The 23,174-nt window shown below is 39.4% G+C and overlaps 3 protein-coding genes across 3 annotated transcripts; 2 read left to right on the forward strand and 1 right to left on the reverse strand.

The window, feature by feature from the left end:
- Positions 1 to 462: 462 nt before the first annotated feature.
- On the forward strand, positions 463 to 3,303 carry cryba2b (crystallin, beta A2b). The gene is made up of 4 exons (XM_018704808.2): positions 463 to 623; positions 1,670 to 1,811; positions 2,181 to 2,323; positions 2,692 to 3,303. The coding sequence occupies exons 1-4, from the start codon at positions 466 to 468 to the stop codon at positions 2,837 to 2,839; spliced, it is 591 nt and encodes a 196-aa protein (XP_018560324.1). The 5' UTR covers positions 463 to 465; the 3' UTR covers positions 2,840 to 3,303.
- Positions 3,304 to 6,788: 3,485 nt separating this feature from the next.
- fev (FEV transcription factor, ETS family member) lies at positions 6,789 to 10,516 on the forward strand. Its single transcript, XM_018704806.2, has 3 exons — positions 6,789 to 7,111; positions 7,811 to 7,882; positions 8,935 to 10,516. The coding sequence occupies exons 1-3, from the start codon at positions 7,063 to 7,065 to the stop codon at positions 9,474 to 9,476; spliced, it is 663 nt and encodes a 220-aa protein (XP_018560322.1). The 5' UTR covers positions 6,789 to 7,062; the 3' UTR covers positions 9,477 to 10,516.
- Positions 10,517 to 16,501: 5,985 nt separating this feature from the next.
- On the reverse strand, positions 16,502 to 20,234 carry cdk5r2b (cyclin-dependent kinase 5, regulatory subunit 2b (p39)). The gene has a single exon (XM_018704840.2). It carries the CDS (start codon positions 19,324 to 19,326, stop codon positions 18,439 to 18,441), a length of 888 nt encoding a protein of 295 aa, XP_018560356.1. The 5' UTR covers positions 19,327 to 20,234; the 3' UTR covers positions 16,502 to 18,438.
- Positions 20,235 to 23,174: the final 2,940 nt, after the last annotated feature.

The raw sequence follows: 23,174 nt of genomic DNA on the forward strand, positions 1-23,174 counted from the left end.
TGGCATTTACTGCTGCAGTTCAGCTGCAGAGGTATAATTCACAGGCAGCTTGTTTTATGATAGAATCTTCTCAGCTGAAACAGAGACAAATCTGCTCTGTGGAGAAATTGAAAAATGATAAATGAGTGGAATTTCTCACTTCTAGGGACACATTTGGAGGGAGACAAACAGAAATGCACTAGCACAGCACATTTACTTTTAGCTTACTAACTAGTGTTCAAACTAAAATACAAAAATTGTAGTTGTGGGATATTTTATCTGATTTAATCAGAATGAAGGTTCTTATTAGGTCTGCTCTTTCAAAATAATGATACAATTTCCATAGCATTTTTTGACACTCTACATACTCAGGACATGCAGGTCTTGCCATCATTTTGATTTTACATCAATTTAACACTGAACTCTTTTTTTTTTGAAACCCTCTACATTCTTCAGAGAGTAACCCCCAAGGGAGAAGCAGCAGCCATGAACACTCAACAGATGGAGCAGATGGGCCAGTTCAAGATCACAGTCTGGGAGGAGGAGAACTTCCAGGGAAAGCGCTGTGAGTTCATGCTGGAGTGCCAGAACATCATGGAGAGGGGCTTCAACAAGATCCGCTCCATCAAGGTTGAGAATGGACCGTAAGTCGACATTGTTGGTATTACTCTGGATCTCCTGCTGCTTTTCTGTTACCCTTCCCCGTCTCCATCTATCATATTCCATCTATTCCACTTCACTTTCATCTCTTGATCTCTTTTTGGTCTACTGTGTGGATCATGATCAGTATATTTGCCCATTTTCTGCTGCTCCCACAAAATGAGATTCATTTGACCATATTTGTGCATATCATACATAGTTTATGATAAGCACAGACTTGAGAGAATCTGATGGATTGTTGGAATCTGGTTAGAATTTGCTGGATGTTTAAATAAAGCCCATAAATATTTGGTATATTTATCTTCAAGAAGAATGTCCAAACTGCATGAATAGCATTACAGTAATATGGAGAGGGTGTTTAATTTTTTACATTATGCCGATCAATAGTCTTCTGCATATATTTCAAACACATTGCTGTTTGAAAAACAGTTGATAGCTAAGAGCAATACAACATCTAATAAAATCACATTATTTATCCTGCAATCCTTATTTCATCCGCTTGAAAAAGTCTGATTAAAGCACACACGACTCAAACGCCAACTCTAATCAACAAGTAGAAAAGGCGAAATCACAAAAACCATAAATTACAGTCTACTGTGTTATTACATTGCTAGTTGGCATGTATCATTTGTGTGTGTATGTGCATGCATCCAAGTGTGACCCTGTTGTGATATGAGCTGGCTGTGTGCAGCTGCTGGCTGTGAGCCCGAATGTCTGACTGACTGGTGATCAGATAAAAAGCACTGGGTGCAGTAGCAGCAGCAGCAGAGGCAGGAGCAGCAGTATCTAATGTTTGCTTTGTGCTCCCAGTGACAAAAGAAGCTGCATGCTGTTTTCACTCGGGGCCATTCTGTGGGCGTTGTTGCTTTTGTTTAATGAAAATGACAGTTTCATTGTTGTTATACTAAAACTACTTTGTATTTAATGGTGTCTTCTATACTTATGTGTGTATTTAAGAGCTTCTCTTGATTTGTTTCGATTTCTTTCTTTACTTAACCACAACATTTCTATCCTCGTTTCTTTCCCCTAGTTGGGTGGGTTATGAGTACCCAGAGTTCCAGGGACAGCAGTTTATCCTGGAGAAGGGAGACTACCCTCGCTACGAGGCCTGGAGTGGAAACAGCAGCTACAGAACCGAGCACATGCTTTCCTTCAGACCTATCAAGTGCGCTGTAAGTTTTCTAAGTTTTTTATTTTTTTTATCAGTCAGCCTCTGTCAACTGCCACACATCAAGTGACTTGCACCACCCTCCTTCACATGACCCATTGCCTGTCCCTCTTGAAGCCAGCCACACTATTTGGACCAGAACGTTGTTGAGTCATAGAGTTTCATATCCATAATTTAAGCCAGACATAGTTAGACAGGCTCCACTGACACTTAAAGTACAAGCTTAATTTACCACATGTAACCATGGCTTTTGCTATGTCCTCCATCTCCTAAATTCTCCATCTCGTTGTATCTAAATATTTCTATCAGTTACCACACCAACACCTTGCCCAACTCTCCAGCCCCATCACACCTTCGCTCTCTTTCTCCGCAGAACCACAGTGACAGCAAAGTGACCCTGTACGAGTGTGAGGACTTCCAGGGCCGTAAGTTTGAGATGTGCGATGACTACCCCTCCCTACAGGCCATGGGCTGGTGCAGCAAGGAGGTGCCCTCTATCAAAGTCAACTCGGGAGCGTAAGTTTACTGGCCTTTATCTCTGTTGCTCGTTTTATATTTTATCCTCTTTGCAGGCCTCATTCATCTCATTTCATCTCCACTCTAATTTTCCTCATAGGCATGACATTTTTTGGCATAACACAGTCATTTTAAACATTCTGCTATAAAATATAGTGTGAGGCAGTCAATTAAAGGCAAACGAGCATGTTGAAACAGATCAATCTATCCTGACTAGGTGTAATATGTAATAATGATATCTAAGACAGTAAATTTATAAAGTCTGTTTGGACAGGGTAAACCTTCACTAGCACAATCTTCTAGTTTTACTGAATTATTCTGGCCCTGACTCAGCCCTCCTCCTCCCCTTCCCACCTCTCTCTTTACAGCTGGGTGGCCTACCAGTTCCCTGGTTACCGTGGCTACCAGTACATCCTGGAGAGAGACAGACACCAAGGCGAGTACAGAAACTACAATGAGTACAGCACCCAGGCTCACACCAACCAGGTGCAGTCCATTCGTAGGATCCAGCACTAAGCCTTCCCTCTGCCTGCCTGACCCAACCTGAAAAAAAAGAAAAAACTCTTCCCAAACCCTCTCCTCATCTTGAACCCTGGACAGACCGCTGTCACAGAACAATAGATGGACAAACTCTTTCTATCACTCTGTGGCTCTGCATGTATGGATATCTAAGTACCTACTTCTACTACCATGCTAAAGCATGTTCTTGAAATAGGAAATAAAGGCTTTTCTTCAAAACTAGAGACTGTTTGTCGGTATTCCTTTTATTTTTTTTTTTATAATGAGGTTTATCAACCCAGTTAAATAAATGAAAATCTAAATTACTAGCTAAATTGAACTGTCAATTAATTTGTACCTCATTTATGATGGTGAGTCATACTACAGGTGCACAAACACTGCAAGATCAGAGCCCATATTCTCTTTTAGCTCTATGAAGTAGGCAGAGATAGGTTTTGCTTTGTATTTACTGAAAGGAAACATTTAACCCTTTAGTGAACATATGGAAAGATTTGATTCTGTTAGGCTTTAGGATGTGTAATATTGTTCTTGTCAGACTGTATTCTTATTTCCAATAAACAAGAGCACGAGATCACATTTGTTTCTATTATTTGTCCTTCAATTGTTCCAGGCACAATTTGGCAAAGTGGCCAATAAAGTGAAGCTGTATGAAAAGCAACAGCAACCTGTGGTAGCTGGCAATTCTGAAACCATGCACTTTAGATTACAGACATGAAGTACTCAACAGAGACATATAAATCTGAGTAAAACTATAAAGTTCTCTTGTTCTTGCTTGCTCTGTCTGTCTGATGTAGCTAAAGTTTTAGTGGCACTCCAGCTGCTTCTAGTGTCAGCATACATGCAGCTGACCATATTTAAACTGTTTCATTATTCTCTGCGCAGTTCAAAAGAGGAGATAAAGTATCATCCATGTAATTTATTGCTACTTACTGATGAAAAGTAGGGGTATATGCACTGTCCAAGGTCCTGAACCCTTGAATAACTAGCTTATGAGACAACCCACTATAAAGGCATATTACCTCAAAGTCTAGGCCCTTAGTATTTTGAATACTGAGAACCTTGACTGGAGTGTATAGACCAGAAAGTGGATAAGATTTATGTGATTTCTGACATAAACTCTGCTTTACAAATTAAAAAGTGGCCCTTTTATTTTGATGAGTTAATTCAAAACTACAAACTTGCACACAACAGCAGCACTTCATAAGAAAAGTCTAACAGCTTAGCATTTGTTTGTTTACTTCAGTGTGATACCATCATGTTTATCTTGTGTCGCACGCCGGGATCCTGGAGTGTGTTTACCTCCACACACACTCCTCCTGTTGGTCCAGGACATGGGATTCCGTGTTACACACCCACAAGCCTGCACCGGCTCACAGTCCCACACCCAAAAAACCAGGATCTTTTAATAAATGTGTAACTATGCACACACACCTTTCTCAAATATACATTCCTCTGCAGGCAGATTAAAGAGGCTGCACTCGGGCTTGTAGAGGAGTGACACTTGAGTGCTGTAGTAAGTTGCAAGCTGGGGTACATTGGCTACACAGCTCAGAGCACCAAGGTAGGTTTTAGACTTTACAAAGGAATTTTTGGATGATTCATGATGTCAGCTATAGTTGCTAAGACTGATTACTCTATTGATATGGATTACAGCAGCTACTGTAGAACTTACATTTGTTAACTACTTAATAACTGGACAAAGCACCTGAACAACATACTCTGCTTTAGGTTTGTAGATATATGCAAGACTAACATGCTTTCAAGTGGCAAATGTTAACATTAGATGCTGACTTTACTCTTTTTTGATATAAATTCGGAACTATAGCCCAGGTCAGTAAGTTGATAATGACATTGTATAGAAATTGAACAAATCAGTGCTTTTCTGAGAACATTTTTTGTTTTAGTCTGTCAGTGGATATCTCTCCTCATGGTGATCCCCAACCAGAGGCCTCCTATACAAATATATATATTTCTGATTCGGTATTTGTCTACAACTCCATCAGTGGATACAGTCTTGCTTTCGAGGCTTGTTTTAAGTTGCCTGCGACGTGTACTTGGACACAGGCAGCTAAAGCAAGTCTGGGACGCCAGAGACACACCTTCAAACCCCGGCCCTGATGAACTGCTACCACACGAAGAATGGAAAATTCAGTTTTTAGTCCAGGAAGAGAGGACATGGGAAATACATTATTTCCTACTGAAATTTGCATTTAGCATAATTAGGATAATCGGATTACCTTAACTGATGCAATCTGCTTTAACAAAGTCTGATTATGTGAAATAGGAATTATATGTACAAACCTGCATGCTAAAACTGACTATGTAGTTAAATAAACATACTAACCTGATGTGTAAATATAGCCTTTTACCCTATACTGCATTTTCTTCCACATTGTGTGTACATTCGTGCATGTTTGAGCTCAGTCAGGTGACACATTATAGAGCAATGACTGAATACCAGTTTGCTTTCAGTTCTGTCGATGCAGAGGGCTGTATATGCTAAGTATGAATTGAATCTAAAGGTAAAGGTAATATTTTAAGCTTTGCTGGGTAATGTCGTATTGTAATTTCATTTCAATTAATTCTCATTTTTGGTTTAAAATAAATTATTTAGTGTTGGTAGGTTTCCTTTTCCAAGGGAAAGATCTGAAAGTGAATTGTGTAAATAGAGCTGCATAAAGGGTGTTTTTAAATTTCTATTTTCTTAATTCCTTCATAGTTGGCTTTTATTTTTCCTCTGTGTCTCTTTATGACACATTTATTGTGTTTTACAGCAGGAGAAACACCACAAGATCACTGCAGAGATACATGTATGTTAATATCAGTGTCAGGGTGTTTATTCCCCCTGTAGGTTATTATTATTTTATTGGCCTTTTAAAAACAAAACAAAAAAAACCTGTTTGGATCACTTTTAATGGTCACGTAGACAATAAGGAAACATAGGGAGAGACAGAGGTGTGATACAACAAGTGACCGGGAAGCAAACAGAGAATGTGACAGTTAAAGGTTACACATCTTAAAACACTAAGCCACTGAGACACACCCTCTTTTTAGGTATCTATGGGTGAGCCCGTACCGTCCAGGGTTTTTGACATGATTATAAACTACATCAGTTTCCTTTTTACCTTTATATGTGTTGCTTTAGTCACTCAGAGGTGTTTCAGCAATGATTTGTTCTGACTCCTGTGTTCATAATAAAAGGCTTTAAAATGTAACAATAAAATCCTGATTGATCATATGGAAATGTTGAAATCATACTTGATACTAATTAATTCATTTACATTTTTAATGTAATCATCAGTCAGTGTTATATCTGTGTGCACTGTCCACATTATTTGCATCTGAATAAAATGGTTGTAGATTAATATCTAAATATCTGTGGAAGGGGGAAACTGACAGCCAACAACGTGTGTACAATGTTTCATCTGTTGCCCTTTAAAATACCAGAATTCTAGTTAAATAAAATACTAATCACAAATGTTGTGTAGACTTCATACTATAGCGACAGATTGCAGAAACAGACAAATACTGTGTGTTCAGCCTGAATCTACAGTACATGGCCATAAAGCCCATATAGGTACAGTCCACTGCCTCTAAAAAAAACAGAAATAGAAGAAAAATATGAGTGGACGTGATAACGTCAGTGAGCACCAGAAGCCATGGTTTAAAAGTTACAACCTCATTACCCTCAGATTGAGGCTATATAACCTTAAACCCACAAACAGAAGGTTCGGGGGATGAAATGTTCTTGTTTTCTCATGTGCGCTGAGGCGTGCTTTTCAAGGTAAATGTTCTTTTTCCAACATGAAACAGGTCTTTGTTGTTTGCCGAGAGGTAAAGAGGCGGAAAAGTGAGGAGGATCTGAACTGGTTTCCATGTCAAACACTTCAATTCACCATAGAAACTCAGATCTTAACGTGGAAACTTTATTAAACTGTGATGGTGGATTGATAAGGGCCGAATTTCTATCGGCCTCTTTTTATTGTGGGCACCAGGCGGGCTGACAGAGGTAAATTGCTCTTTTAATTAAAGCAATGCACCAGGGGAAATTGCTGTCTGAATATTGTCTCAGAGATGGGGGCCAGTGACAGTTGCCTGGAAACTTCAATCTGTCCACCCGCATTTATTCCAGATCACAGTTATGAGATAAAGTTTAATAAAAATCGTTTCCTCCGCCACCAACGAAATGAAATCCAACCCTTTCTGAACAACTGAACACAATGAGACAGGACTGCGGAGGAAACCTCATGTTCAACATGTATCTCTCAGGTTCGTCATTTTGTCCTGTATAGAATTATAGAAATAACCTGTTATTATATCATTTTTAAAAATTCTGCTGGGTGTCGGTGTCCCGAGGCGGCGACGCTCCGTTTCCAGGGCAGAGCATTGTTCAGCCTTTTCAATCTGAAAGCCCGTCTGCTCTTTTGTCGGAAATCGGAAATCCTTTTTCCTGGACGCGTTTCCTGGCTTCTCGCAGAGGAGACCGCAAAGAAGACATGCTTCATGCATTAGACCGCGACTGGACCGGGCCGCAATTAGGATTTTAATCTAATTTTTAACTTTTGCTGAAATTTTGTGATGTTTAACATTTAATATTTAGTTTGAATCTTAGGCACTGGGCTGGTCAATTCTACAGCAGCTTATAACATTTTATAACAACTGTTCTCTACTGATTTTTCCCCCCCTAAAAACAGGTTGCTTTTTTAAAAACCATCTTTAAAGTGTATTTCATTTTATCTAATTCATTGGGACTGTGGAGTGGTCTTGCTTATATGACAGTTATTTCTAGAAAATTCTGGGATAAAAGTGGATTTTTTTCTCCACCTAACAAAATAGTTATTGTGTATATTTTTGAATCAGATAGCAGGCCTGCACCTGTTTCAGAAGGCATCTTGTGATAATTTATTAAACATAGTGGGTATGCAGCTGATGATCATGATGATGACAATGTGTCTGTTTTGATTTCAGATCCAACAGAAAATCTGTTGAAAGAAAGCAAAGGAACATCATGGGGTCCAATAAATACAGGAGTACAGAAAGGTAAGAGAGTCAACCCAACGGTTCTGTCAGGACGCATCATTATCACCGTTATTTATCTTATTCTGATAGGATTAAAAAAAGAGAAAAGACAGTGTCTGTAGATATGAATAATGAAATAATAAAAAAGAAATAATAAAAGAGCTGTTAGGTAATCATATTTTAAATGGCTATGTATGAAAATTTATGACTTTTGTCATAGTAATGAAACTAGCTTGAGAAAAAAATATCTAATAATAATTCGAGGAGTCAATAACGTTTACCATGTTAATACAAAAAACTCCTAATGAATAAAGCAGGATTAAAATGCGTTAAACGCCCCTTTCATTTAATTTGTGTTTCTGTTAAGGGGTATAATGAGTAATCCCGTTATAATCCCTCATTTGGCTCATTGTCACATTGTCACTGATTTAATTCCTCTGTGATAGAGTGCTAACGGAGCTGATGTTAAATGGCCATTAACACGTCTCAAAACCAGGTGCAAAGAGCAAAATAAAGCAGTTTAAGACGTTTAAAAATGAAATAAAATAAAATTCCAACCTATAATTTAGTATTAATAAAAATTCACAAACAAAAATGTAAATGACGCCTATAAAAGCAATGCGGATTATGAACGAATAATTTAAAGAATACCATGTTTGCAAATCGGATGGAATAAAATGCATTTAAAAACAGGCTATCCATTAAAAAATAAAATGCCGAGGATGCATTAAAATGTTACATTTTATTAATGATAGAAAGCAGATATGCTTAGAATTTAAACTGTACAGTTCTAAATCAAAGACGATAAATTATAATGTATCTTTTTCCAATGAATCTGCAATTTGCCCTGAAGAAAACAGATTAATCAATATCTGCTGCTAAAATGTGAATAACTGACGAATGATGATATAGTGTATGATAAAGTAATAAAGTGCAAAATGTTAAATCCCCCAAAATGTTTTGTACTGACTATGACTGATATAGAATGTCACTTACATATTATTCTGATGTTTGGCGCTTAACTATCTGTTTATATTAACACCAGACCACTGCTCCGTCTTTTCTCCACCCAGGCAGTGGACAGATTCAGCTCTGGCAGTTCCTGCTGGAGCTCCTCTCTGACAGCACCAACATGTCGTGCATCGCCTGGGAAGGCACCAACGGCGAATTCAAGCTCATCGACCCGGACGAAGTGGCCCGGCGCTGGGGGGAGCGCAAAAGCAAACCCAACATGAACTACGATAAGCTGAGCCGGGCGCTGCGCTACTACTATGATAAAAACATCATGACCAAAGTCCACGGCAAGAGATATGCTTATAAGTTCGATTTCCACGGCTTGGCGCAGGTGTGCCAGCCGTCCACCACGGAGCAGGCCATCTACAAGTTTCAGGGTAACTTCTCCCCGATTCCCTTCTCCGGGATTTCCAAACTGAACCTCGTGGCCCCCGGCGTGGGGCCCTCGGGTTTCTCCTACTGGCCTGGCTCCCCGTCGGCGGCTCTGTATCACAGCCACAATCTCCAGCCTCCGGGGCCCTTTGGCACCGTTTCTCCGTCCCACATCAGCTGTGTCAACAACATCAACAGCCTGAGCAACATTAACAACCACTACAACTGACTTTTAACGCATCTTTTAGACAAACTGGAAGAATATTAACGCCACGAGTGATACAGCAATGAACGAGAGGACGGGATGGTCGGTTTTGGTAGTTTGCAGATAAAAATATGGTCTTAAGCTAAAATTCACTTGATTTGGTTAAAAAAAAATAACGTTTTTAAACGACACGCAAGAATTATTTCGACATTTTTGCTCTGTTTTAAGCTTTAAGGCCAAGACATCCGTTGACGAGCAAATATTTAATCTATCAAACCGCCTATCATATTACGCACACTGGTTTCAACTTTTACGCGCGGTTCTTCAATAATTATGTTAGATAAATTTTAACCCATACATAACCCAAATATGGAATTTCCTAATTCCACCCACAATCTGTGAAATTAAATCATAGATCAATAAAAGCTTCCATGTGGAAGACCGGTTTTCCAAATGAACAAACTCTAGAATATTATTTAAAAATTATGATGAAAGACATATTGTCTGTTTTATCACTATCAGTTTTTATCCCCTGCTGTTCCTTTGCTGTTCCTCATCCCTTCTTCCTTGAGTTCAGTGTTTCTTTTTAGATACACATCAGTGTATTTACACCAACTTGGGAGCAGACTGCTAGCTATAACTGGACTATTGGCGCCATCTCGTGGTGTTATGACACAGCCAAATGCCTGTTGGACTATATTTTTCCACATCATCACTACCACCACTGCAACACCTGAAAGATCAGCCACATGTTATTTTACCCCAGAAATCAAATCACAGGGTTAAACCACATTCTTTAAAAAACATCCTCATAAAAGTAAAAACCACTTGCAATAAAAATAAAACTACTTCAGAGGTATAGAGTTGTTGTTTGTGTGACATAGGCTCTGACGTGAATAGTAACAGAAACTGTGAATTGTTGACCTGACTCTGTAAATACTGTAGGGTACAGACCGCTCAGGCTATCGCTGCTTTTTAGTGATTTTGAAGTGAATTACAGTGCATTCATTCACAAATGCTCATACTGTAGCTAAACCAACTGTACCAATAAAAAGTAAATAAAAGCAGACTGTTATGATCAAACCTCTTTGTCTTTGAATTGTGTGCTGATGACACCAACGCTACAGAAGATCCATGTTTACAATATGTGTTGTCATGATTCTTGCTGTTGTTCAGTGTTTTCTCATAATGAGTATTTTAAATTTTATTCATGATACAGCCTTTGACTGGATGATGGGAAATGTGCAAGGTAAAATAACAACAAGGTAGACAGTATTATACAGTGTTAGCAGGTGATCTTGGCAGCAGTTGAGGAAAACAGTTATGAATTGCCATTAGAGGCCACCTCTTTATCCACAATGACAATCTTTCTCTAAGTTCAGATCTAAATGTGAACAAACAGAGAGTTTTAGACTCATCCTGTTTAACTATACAGAATAAAAATGGAACAATGAGCCAACCATCCATCTATGACTTAACAGATTTGATATGACATTTCTGCTGATGTTACCTGATTTTGACGAAAATGATACTTATTGATATTTTGCAGTGGAATTGCTGAAGAAAACAATAGGCTACAACTGGGGGCATTCATGTAACAGGAGGAAATCAAACCAGCTGTAATATATATATATATATATATATATATATATATATATATATATATATATATATATATATATATATATATAGGCATCATTGAGCACACTGCTTGAAAGTCAATAAAAAATACTGTTTTCACTTCCAGCGACTATGGCAGCACTTCACCAACAAGACTGACTCATGGAACAACAAGTCTACAGTAGTACAAGCAACAACTTCATAAGTGCTCTACTGCATGAGAATTTCATCCATACTTGTTATCATGTATGTTTTACTTTCTTGGGTAGTTGGCTGCTGCTTCAGCTGATGTTGCACAAAGCTGTGCCATAATGTCACACTAAATCTTTTCAGCCACACGGGGGCGCTATAACTCTTCTGACATCAGGACACCATTTACATAACCAGGTGATAACAGGGTCTGTCTAATATAGAACACAGAAGCATCTGCAAATAGCAGATTAACCCCAAACCTCATTTTATGACAGTGAAGGTTTACAGAGGTGTAGGCACGTCCAGACTGAGGATTATCAGGCAATGGCCCCAGTTATTATATATAAAGCAAAAATGTAGAAGCAGGAAGTGTGTGTGTGTGTGTGTGTGTGTGTGTGTGTGTGTGTGTGAGAGAGAGAGAGAGAGAGGGAGAGAGAAGAAAAGGGTTACTCATTCACACATTTACAACAGTGTTTGTGTGTGTGCTCTGCATATCAATAGGACTGAACAACTGAATCTCTCTCTCTCTCTCTCTCTCTCTTTCTGTGTGTGAAAGAGAGAGAGAGAGACAGAGAGAGAGAGAGAGAGAATGACAGATGTGTATCCTGACGTGTTGTTCACTCCCTGAACACTATAGACTTCAGACAATAAAATGGAAACTCCACAAGGATTGAGTCACTTCCACTACAATGTAATCGTAACTGTCTTCTCTGCCAACTGTTCTGCCACTGATCTGCTGCACCTATTGTTGCTGCTAAGCAGCACTCATCCTCTCTCTTCTTCTTGCATAACGAACTAGGTGGGTGTTTTGCCTGCAAGCCACTGGATTAACAGTGTGAACGTAGAAGACGTGACGAGTGAGAAGAAAACAAGAGAAGGAGGAAGAGAGGGAAAGAGGAGAAGCATATCTTTGCATCTTATTTTACTATGTTAGAGATGAAACTTCAATATAAGATATAAAAAAGAAATATGTTTGTAACTCAAATTGGTGGCTTCAATTCACTGGCCTCAGATCTGAGTTTTATTAGCTGTTTGGACAGTCCTCTTGTTTGGGTATACTCATACAGAGACAAACAGGTTTTTACACATTGTTACTTTTTCCCTTTTTAAACACATCCAAGTAGTATTCTTTGCTTTATGTCTGACTAATATTATCACTGTGTGATTTGTCAGAGGCTCTCTGGGAGGTGTGTTCATGTGTTGGTGGGAAGGTCTGATATCTGAGAGCTAATCATTCATGAACTACATGCTGTGCTGCTGGAAAATCAAACTCTGAATAAAGGAAAAACAAAATGGACATCATAAAAAGGAAAGTGTGGATTTTGTCATTTTGAAATGTTGCATTTACTTGGTTAAGAATCTATGGAAAGCTGTATGTTAAGAGTTACTACAAGCAACTTTTCCAAATCATATTTTTTAAATTGCATTTGCTCAAACTTCATTATATTCTGACAAGTATCCATGAGTCATATTCTCTATGTCAAAAAACTAGGTCCCTCTGTCCCAACAGTGCAAATTATTATTATTAGGTAGGACACAGGGTAAGGCAGTCACTGGGCTTTGTGTGAAGTGTTGCAGTCAGTGAGTCATTCTTCCAGCTGGAGAGAGTGGTAATGAAGGCTTAGCTAAATTAGAACACTACACCTACATGCTGCTGAAATAGACTTGAGAATAAGAGGCAGTGAGAAAGCGACGTGGAGAACAGAGAGAGATTCAAAGAGATAAAGGAAAACAGGGAAGGACAATTTAATCCACTGTATTTTACCCTTTTATAAGAGACACCCACGTGTCTGGATGTGGACCTGTGATACAGTCTGTCAGCAAAAGTCACAAAAACAACTCCAGCTCCAGCAATCTAAATCTAAATCTAAGGAAGCAATAAATGAGCTTCTGTAGAACAAGTGTTACTTAAATATAGTAGGTGAAGATCAACTTATACCAAGTAAAAAGCAAGAATCACCTGACATCTAAACTACTATGAAAGAAATAATTCGGTCCAACATGAGGTAAAGTCTCCTGAATGTGGCGAATATTAAAGCTTGAGGACATAAAACCAGAAATAGGTCACTTGGAATGTTGATTTGTCAATTTAGATAATGGTCTAGGATTGGGGCACCTCCACACTTCAAAACCCAGGGCTGGATTTTGTCTGTTACATAAAACTAAATGGATGAATAATCATGCAGATCCATGCAGTGTGAAATGATTCACCAGCAAATAAAGAAGAGAAAATAACAATGAACACCGTGTAGGTGTGTGGTGAATGAAGGAATTAGTATATTGCTTTTAATATGTACATATTGTGTAACAAATTAAATTTACATTTAAAAAGTCTCTTATAAATATGACCATATACGGTTATATAATATACAGTGTGTAACATAACAGTAGATGAAGCATATCACTGACCAAGGAAGTGAATAAATATTCTTTGGCCAAGTTTCCCAGCTAAACCTGACCTGATCCTGCTGTGTAAAGGTGGCAACCAACTGCCGCTCACTGCAGCTCGGTGCTGAAGTAATCTAGTTAAAGAGATTAGCAGGGTGGTTATGTAGCAAGGGGACAGCAAAATAGACATAATCCCTATAGGGTGTCCCCTTGGCCAGTCCAGATTTGGTCCTCTTTCCACTTGGATGACGCTGATGATATTAGGTCAAAGAGAACCTCTTTGTCTCTTTTTGTGCAGAAGTTTGAAGATTAAATCTTTCTCTGGTGAGTGATGAGGGACCACAACTGTTTTGTGAGGGATCACATGACAAAAATATTTAACAGTACATTCTGTTTCATAACATTATCATGTGGTTTTTATACAGTATCTCAGCTGGAAGAGTAACAAATAATTAAATCTGTCAGATAAATCTAAATGGACTCCTCTTTCAAACACTGTAATCAATCAACCTGTCAATCACAACTCACAGAGACCAACCAAAGACTGAACTGTGGCATTTTATAATCCCATGTGATTTAGATTGCTTTACTGTATTATGCAACTGAAAATAAAATCTAATACAAAAATCAAATTGCAATGATCATTTATCTATGTTATCATTATCATCATTATTTATTTATTTATGTATTCTGGTTATGTGTTTGTGCAGGTGGATATCATTTATTGTTTTCAGAAACTTGCATGATTTTATCCTGGATTAAAGAAAGCTGAATGTGATTGCGGTGCCATTCATCTTTCATTATTGCTAATAAGATAGAGAAGACAAATCTTGCACTGAAGCAATGGTAACTCAGAAATGATAGAGTGCGGCCAGAAGTGGACACATGCCTGCACTGACAGACATTCACACTGTGAGCATGTCTTCTGTTGATCACTGCAGTGTCTACATGTTGTGCAGTGGTTCAACCCACGCTCAGCCCCACACAGCTCTCACTTTGTCCAGCTCTCATTCACTTACCTACCTGTTACTATAGAGACACAGCGGAGAAGAATGCAGAAAGCAGGCTGGCAGACAGATATGCAAGAGACCTGGGTTGAATCTTAATAACGAAGAAAAGGCTCACAACACTGCACTGGGAGGCTGTTACATAATGCTGCTGCAGGATTCTGCCATGAAGCCAGCCTGCGAAGGCTGGGGGTAAAAGAAAAAAACTAAATAAGAATTTTGACCACCACGATTCCTCCACATGTAATTTGTCAGTTAACAAGAAGGTTGAACCTCTGTGGATGTCATGCAAGATCAGTGTTTAAAAACATACAGCTGGGAAAACAGAAATACTTTCACATTCACAGAGAAATTTGTATGATATGATGTTTTATGCCATTAGAATTAGATTTGATCAATCCAGTGACAACACAGTATGCCACGATTTTACAAAAGCCATACTAGTAATATGCAAGAATGTGAATTGCTGTAAATGAATATATGACAATTTGCAGTTAAAATGGACTTTAAAGAGTTTAGTTAAGGACAGTGTTAATACTTGATGGGGCTGATTGATCCTATTTTCCATTTTCTTATCATCCAACTGCCATTTGATTGCAGTAAATTAAATAAACTGAAACCTGTCAGGATGTCCCTTCTTGATCCCTACTTGTCCACATTTGTCTAGTTTTATTTCTCTATGTCCCTGTTCCACTCTTTCCAATCTCTTTACCTCTACCATCCTCTCAAACTATTTCACTCCTGTTCTCTTTCTGTCATGTTTTTTGTCAGTTCTGTCTGCTTTCATCCATTTGTGCTCTGTAAATAGACAGTGTGGGTCCTATAAGACAGAGAGGTAGGGGGTGTGGAGAGGAGGGGAGGGGAGAGACACACACACACACACACACACACAGTCACAGACAGTCCTGAGACTGCAGCAGATTCTAACCAATCACATGAAGGAATCCTCCAGCCATGTGGGTTATTCATAAAACCAGGAGGAAACCCTTATCAATTCAGCTCCATTCTGTCATACAATAAAACATCAATGTACCCATGCTCTGAACTAGGGAGGGCTCTGAATGTTTATTATTATTAATGCAATGCAACTCAAGTAATGTATTATCTTATATATATATATATATATATATATATATATGTATTGCATATTTCTGAAAATCATTATGAAAAATATAGTCTGAAGCCTCCTTAAAGGTTTGTCACAATTTACTTTCTTACTGTTTAGCTGTCTGTGTTCCCATTTCAGCATGTGGCCCCAATTGAAATACCCAGGACACACAGATAGGATACCAAAAATATCCTTTATATGTGTCAGCATGCCTCACCGTCCTCTGTGTACACCACAGCTCTTTCAACTGCAACACACTCTGGGATGTATTGAAGCTGTTCTTACAGATTTATACCTATAACCATTCGCTTATCCGTATCTGTCCATAAAATTCTGAAAATTGTATCTTTGTGTTATTATATAAAGATGTGCCTCAGTAAACTTTTCCATGTAGCAATAACCCATTCTGATGAGTTTTAGTTTCATGGCAACCAATGAAATCTCATGAGTTTCGGTCTCATGGCAACCTCATAGCAAGCATATTCGTCATGGACTTATTTGTATTGCATAACTGTACCTCAAGGGCTCCCATCAAATGAAGGATTAGTGGGTGGTATGAGTAGATAAGAGGCTGTCCACGTTGATTACTGCTTCAGCAAACTCCAAGGTTTATACAAACATAGGCCACATTCGGATTGTGTACTCTCAAATTAAGCCACTATATACAGTAGTGGACACACACATCAACATTAAGAAGTGTTAAATGATAAGAACAATGCAAGAGAGACCAGAGATCCTACATAAGTTTGGATTTATTTCATCATGGTCACCATAAACAATAACTGCATTGACCTTTTATTAACATGTAGAGAGAGTGAGTACTGTCCATAGCTGACATATAGGAAAAATTAACTGTACAAAAGATCTAACTCACAGATGATCATCCTAGAGCGAGACTTGGTCAGAGTAGCTGCAAACTTAATGGCAAACAGTCCAGTGCCTGAAAGAAAACACTGGTACATAACCATTATTTTATACCACTGTGCAAAACATCAAAAGTTTGTTCACAGCTGTGCAAAAGAGCAGCATTATATTCCACTTTCCAAACAATTAACTCACAAAACAACATCACAATTATCACTTAGATTGACCGTAATACTGAATACTAACTGTCACGTTTGCCTTATAAGTTTGGTTTCAGAGTTGGAGTCAAATCACTTTTAGCTTACAGAAACTGCAGTGACACATGTGCAAATGATAGTCTGCCACTTACTAATGAGATGTTCACACTTAATATTTACATTATGAGGAAACATCCTTCCTGAATTGACTGAATTGAAAATGAACTGAATCCAACGAACTGAGGCTCACAGCACATTTAAAGAACAGGGTAAAAATACCATTTGACCATTAAGCTCTGTTTGTTTTTGTAATGCTTGAACTACATTATATTCAGCTACCTTCAGAAACAGGCAGAGGAAAATAAAATAAAGAGCAAATTTAACATGTGGGATATGTACATGTAAACTATATAGATTCAGGCCAAAAACATTTTTATATTTGGCACATATGAGATTTAAATAAATCTCTTGAAAAACTGTACATTCCATTCAGTCTCTAGTTGACCTCTGCAATATGTTGCAAAGCAATACATCACAGTGGACAACATGTATTGAAAAGCAATACATATCAGAGGCCTCAGTTTGATAAGCTGTTAGCTGTATGGCCATTTATGGGCCCATTTAGTGCAGTTTATCACATTCTAGAGGGGAAGATACTCCCTTCACTAATTCCCCTCATGTTCAACTTGAACCAGTGACCCAATTGGAGGTACATTACTACCATAAAACATTGGTAGGCAAAAACAAGTTACCTTAATTCAAAATTAGGCCATTGTTATGCTTAATTTGGTGTTTTTATCACACAAGAGGAGATAGGAAATATTCCAACCAGGTATTAACTTAGCTATATATATATAGCAAGGTGTTTTTCTGCAGAAGGGACCTTTTAACATCTAGCCAAGGTTTGCAGATGAACACAAGCTTTAGAACTATATGCTACCCATGGAGGAATATCTACAGTTCTAACAAGTAATGGGTTTTGTCCCTTTACAGAAACATACTTCTGATAGGCCTTTCTGTTGCATGTTTAACAGCTTAGCTATCACCTGGCTGAGACTTTAAAAAGCACAATACACTGTACACCTCTGCTCACAAGGCTTAGGCTTATGTGCTGAAAGTGTACTTGGCTGACTCCAGTCCTCTTAAGCCACACTGGGCTCGGTTGTGGAAAGTGACGGGGGTGGGGGGTGGCTGCACAGGTCAGCACCTCGGACAGCTCCGCCTCTCCGACTCCTCACATACACAGATCTATTCTGGTCCTGCCTGGAACCTCACCTCACTGCGAACCCACCCACTTACTCAGAAAGCGGGCTAATCATGAATGAAGCGGGGATTTGAGTGTCACTTACAATGTGATTTGTAGCTACCACGAAGTCAATCCCTGCGTCACTCAATGGACAAGACAAAAGAGGACAATATACCACTGGCATGCATTTATGAAATCTCCTACACTGTAGCCTAAACACCATACTGAAGTTGTTGATCATGAGAGAGATATTCAGCCCACAGGTGAGAAGCCTTCAACGTTGGCCCGTTCATTCAAAACCACCGTTATGTGATTTTGCAAAACATTCATCTTAGAAAACACCAGTGTCTCGTTCGTTTCCATGTCAGCGATCAAGGTTTGTCTCGCTGGCTTCTCGTTGGTTTTTGAGGTCCTGGAAGACCTCAGTGAAAAAGTGCGGGTCCGCATTCAGCTGCAGCATTTTGGCACTCATCCTGTTGATGATCCGGAGCGAGGTCTCCCAGAAAACGTCCTTGTTCGTGTCGTTCATGAACGGCTTGAGTGGGTAGGAGATCTCGTTGCCCATGTAGGAGTAGGCGAGGTAGAGGCAAGTCTGAAAGGTGCCCTGCAGCTCGGCCGGGCTGTCGACGCTGTCCGCTATCGTGTCTTCGCACAAGAGGTACACGAACACCACGTTAGCCGGCGTGATGAAGCCTTGGTCCTGCCAGCCTTGGAGCAAAAGAGTCCGGTCGATGTTGCGGAACCAGAGGATCACCTCTCCGCTGTTTAACTCTTTCAGTTTGTAACACCTGCGGCACACGAAGTCCCCCAAACAGCGCAGCAGCTCTCCTGTTGAAGCCTGGATAACAATCCGCCTCGGTGACACCAGAGACAGGCTGCTGGGTTGCTTCTGGACCGAAGAGAGTCTCCCGTTTTGGACACCAGCCTCCTTGGTTTGCGTGGGTACTGTGGGCACCGGGACTGGGATGGGCGCTTTGGGTTTCTTCTCTTCGGTTTGATACGTTTTCCTGATGTTTTCGCTGTTGAGCTGAGCCACCTGGATGGACGGGAGTTCACGTGTGGGCAGCGGGTTCGGGGTCACTTTCTTGGCACTCTTCTTGGCCGAATTGGCCACCAGTTTCTTCCAGGAGAGAGAGACGAACATCGAATGCCGCTTAAGGCTCTTATCGTTTTTGAGTCCATCTCCTGCGACTTCGGCGTCCATAATTGATGCCTTCTTTGACGCAGGAGATATAGAGAGGACGGTTCCCATGTCTGCAAAAGATGAGAGCCGCGATGGTATGGATGCTGCTGCAACTTCAACGCAGAATCTTCTGCAGGGTGAGAGGCGGTGGAGAACAGTCACGACAACGACTGAAACTCCATTTACGCGCGTATATACACCGTGTGATCGCTATTCAGAGATGCTGAACGAAGCTGGAGCTGATTTTCGGAGTGAAGTTGTATTCCAACAGATGCTCTGTCAACGCCTTGGGGGACGCGGCGACACAATCCTATGCCTGTGCACTAAACGAAGATTAGTAACCCTGCGTAATTCATGGGTTTAAACGAACCAGCGACTGCAGCCCCTGACAGACAGCCGAACTAGCCAATGAAAATGGCAATCAATGATCCAATCACTGGGGATGTTGTTTTTAGGTCTAAGTTTCCATTAATAGCCCATTACAAGTAACAAGCACTTGAGAGGTTCATGTACTATACTTCTCCACTAGTCCGGCTACTTTGGAAAATCAGTGCTATCTATAAACCAGACCATCTGCCCTCAACCTTGTCTGCTCTCAGAGAAATAGGTTCAAACACTGACCAATATTTACGAATGATGTGATGTACAGGGCATATTCACTGACCTGTATTTCACCTGATCATTCTTAACTTAGTATCCCTTAATTGTTCTTTTGTAATTAATGGATGGTTAATCTATCCTTCTTTGCCCTAGAGAACCTAATCTGGCCAGATTCTAGCCACCTAACACTGTTTTGCAAGCCTGTGCAGTTTTGAGCTATCTCGAGTCATGTTTTTTCACCTTGACATCAACCTTAGTTAAACCGTTGTTGTTCTTTCTCCATAATGCTGTGGGGGTGTGAGGAGTATCTGTCTGTGTCCTATGTGGTGCTCTCTGTGCCTTTTAATTGCCCCTCTGGGACAAATAAAGTGTTTTTCAATGGAATGAATGAATGAATCCTCCCCTGGGTGATCAACCCTTAGACCAGGACCAATATGGCAGCTTCTGATCAAACTCAAGTGCTCTGCCACTGCTCTTGTTTACATGGTGATTTGCTGGACTGGAAACATGGCTGTCACTTACCCAAACATGTTTCTTTCCTCAACCTCATCTGAAATCACTATATCTAGGGATGGAGTCAAGCTAAACTGCTCCTCAAAAGTGATTTCAAAACATTTGAAACCACTTCATTCTTCCCCAGATAGTTCATACAAGAATGTTCCATGAAAAGTTGTTGGAAAGAAATCTGGACAAAGTGTATGTGCCAACTCTGGACAAACTAAACTTAAAATGTTTTCCAGAATTTGAGCAATGCATAGTATGTTAGATGCCAGGCAGTTGAGTAATGTTTAAAAGGCAAATCATCACCTGCATTTGTTTCATTTGAAACAGCTGTCCATTGTTATCTTTGATTCTCTTGATCTTTAAAATGTGAAAGTATTGCTGTATAATCACTGATCTCTACATTCAGAAACAGACAATGAGTTTTCAAACCAGCTCTGATGACTTGCACACCTAAGTATCTCTTTTGGTCAGGACTTTGCCAGCAAAGCTTTTATTATTATGACTATTGTCATTACTTAAGCCATATGAAAGTACTTCAACCTTATCTCCTGCAGTAGTGATTCTGTGTAGTAGAACAATGTTTATTTTCACACCCACCTACTGAAGGAATGCACAGCATGTCTCAGGAAACTTCTAGGTTAATCCAATTATCCTAGCCTCCTAAACTCTCATTAAGTTACATGACTACTGTCTGATCTTTCCATTCAGCTTGAAGATACAAATAGCTCTGCAAGTCTAATGACATGGAGCCTTCAGAGTAGGGTTTGCATCTCTCTCCATATCCTTTTTATAATGTAATATTGTAATGATCCATAGATTAATCAGTAAGATAGTCCATTCTAAATGTTATTTATGAGGTGAATTATGCATATTTGTGGACTTTGACTAAATTCCTGACATTCTCCTCCTGTAGTTGATATCACATCAGTTTGGAACTGGGATTGTTAAATTGTGTTGTCCTTTACTGGTTTAGCGTAATGTGGACAATGTTGGACAATATGGCCTGTCACATCTGTTATTGCTCATTCTATATTACAGATATAAAAGTCAAGTACTTTGCATATTCTGAAACATTTGCATCTTTCCCTTCACTCGTCGTCGTCAACATCCTCATAAATCATCATCACCTTTATCTAACTATCATCATCACCATCGCCACCACATCACTCATCCTCAATAAAATGTTTAATACACCTGTTGAAACTGTCAACCAGAACAACCTTGTTGAGATAAAAGACTGAAGTAAGAAGATGATTCAAACCAAATTTCACAAATTCAGATGAAAGACAATAATGCCCCAAAACTGTAAAGTGCTCCCCATTTCACACAAACTCTTTTGATCATGCCAACGTTTGATCCGAACACATTATAAATCTGATGGTGATCAAAAGAGAGTCTTTCATCACAAATCAAACAACATGCAACAGGATGTGACAGACAAATAATCTCAGTGTATTAAACATGAGGCATAAAGCTTTTCAGGTTCTACCAAAGAAAAAAAAAAGAGTCTAAAAATCACAGAACTCGGTGATGAGGGGGATTGGTGGAAGAGAATGATCAAGTGTGGGAAGTTTCTTGTTTGTTTTTCCTGAATTCTTTGTCATTTGTATTTTGGGATCAGGGTTTGTGGGCTGGAAAACCAAAATGATGATTCAAACAGACTAATTACCTCTGTAGGTCTGAGTTGGGTGATATTCTCTGTGGTTTCGTCACTATGAGCTACAGCTTTCACAACACAGTTCTCACTCCAAGTCCTCACATATCCTTTCAGCTCACTGCTGTGTGCTTAAGTTGTGAAAGTCAACACAATTTACACTCAAGCAAGCATGGTTACAAGGGCGTGACTGCTACTCATTAGGCAGATTCTCAGAAGAGAACTAGAAGATTGTCTAATTGTTCAAGAAAACTAATTGATGAGGTTAATATTCAGAAAGTTAAAATATTTGAACCACTTTGTGACGTGTTTTATCCAAGGTCTACATTACACAGGAGGAGAGACAATAGCAGGAGAACAGAAATGGGAGGCAGGACAAAGACATGTCATGTGCTGTGACAGAAAAAAGAAGAGACTGGTGGAGGAAGACAGAAGCATCGAAGTTTAAAATTGTTACCTGTGCAGGGGGAGACAGACAAACAGATAGGTAGTATCTATTTGGGAATTAGTGACATTGTAGCAGCCATGCCACATAAATAGGGCACCAGACGAAACAGGTAAGAAAGAAAATACAATTAACAAGCCACTAAGTATGCTGCACCATACCTACAGATTTTCAACCCTCAGTATGTATATGTAATGTGTCTGACCTTGGATGACCTATGTTTCTCACATAACAGCAAAATATCAAACCGGTGACATATCAGTGACATATTTCCTTGCACATCACCTGCTGACTGAGATGAAAGGAAAAAGAGCAAAACATCGTCAGAAATCTCAGCCTCTGTTTGCATATTCTGGATTATTCAGAGGATTCTGTGAGGGAGGACCATGAGAAGTCTGTCTCTCTCCCTTTCCTGGGGTAAGTTTGCCTCCTGGTGGTGTTTTAGTGTAACTGTAGCAGCAACTTCCATTGTCTCCTGCTGTACCCTGTATTCCATTTTAAGGTATTTTAACCTGATCTGACCACAATGCATTAATTCTCAAATCACTGCACATTCTCTCAATGTGTCACAAAGTCGCAACACAATGTTAGAACCCCAAATGAACAATACTATACCAGTATAACACATGCACATAATAGCTTGTTTAAAATCCTAACTGACTGTAGAATAATCTTTGCTATTTTTAAAGGTATCTTCATAAACGCTTGTTTTCA

Source organism: Lates calcarifer, linkage group LG1 (genome assembly GCF_001640805.2).
Source record: "Lates calcarifer isolate ASB-BC8 linkage group LG1, TLL_Latcal_v3, whole genome shotgun sequence".
Classification (NCBI taxonomy): Eukaryota; Metazoa; Chordata; class Actinopteri; family Centropomidae; genus Lates; species Lates calcarifer.

Coding starts and splice junctions, on each gene's coding strand:
- fev (XM_018704806.2), top strand. CDS start 7,063: ATGAGACAGGACTGCGGAGGAAACCTCATGTTCAACATGTATCTCTCA. Junction 7,112..7,810: donor GTTCAACATGTATCTCTCAG/GTTCGTCATTTT, acceptor TTTTGATTTCAG/ATCCAACAGAAAATCTGTTG. Junction 7,883..8,934: donor AAATACAGGAGTACAGAAAG/GTAAGAGAGTCA, acceptor TTCTCCACCCAG/GCAGTGGACAGATTCAGCTC.
- cryba2b (XM_018704808.2), top strand. CDS start 466: ATGAACACTCAACAGATGGAGCAGATGGGCCAGTTCAAGATCACAGTC. Junction 1,812..2,180: donor TCAGACCTATCAAGTGCGCT/GTAAGTTTTCTA, acceptor CTTTCTCCGCAG/AACCACAGTGACAGCAAAGT. Junction 2,324..2,691: donor ATCAAAGTCAACTCGGGAGC/GTAAGTTTACTG, acceptor CTCTCTTTACAG/CTGGGTGGCCTACCAGTTCC.
- cdk5r2b (XM_018704840.2), bottom strand. CDS start 19,326: ATGGGAACCGTCCTCTCTATATCTCCTGCGTCAAAGAAGGCATCAATT.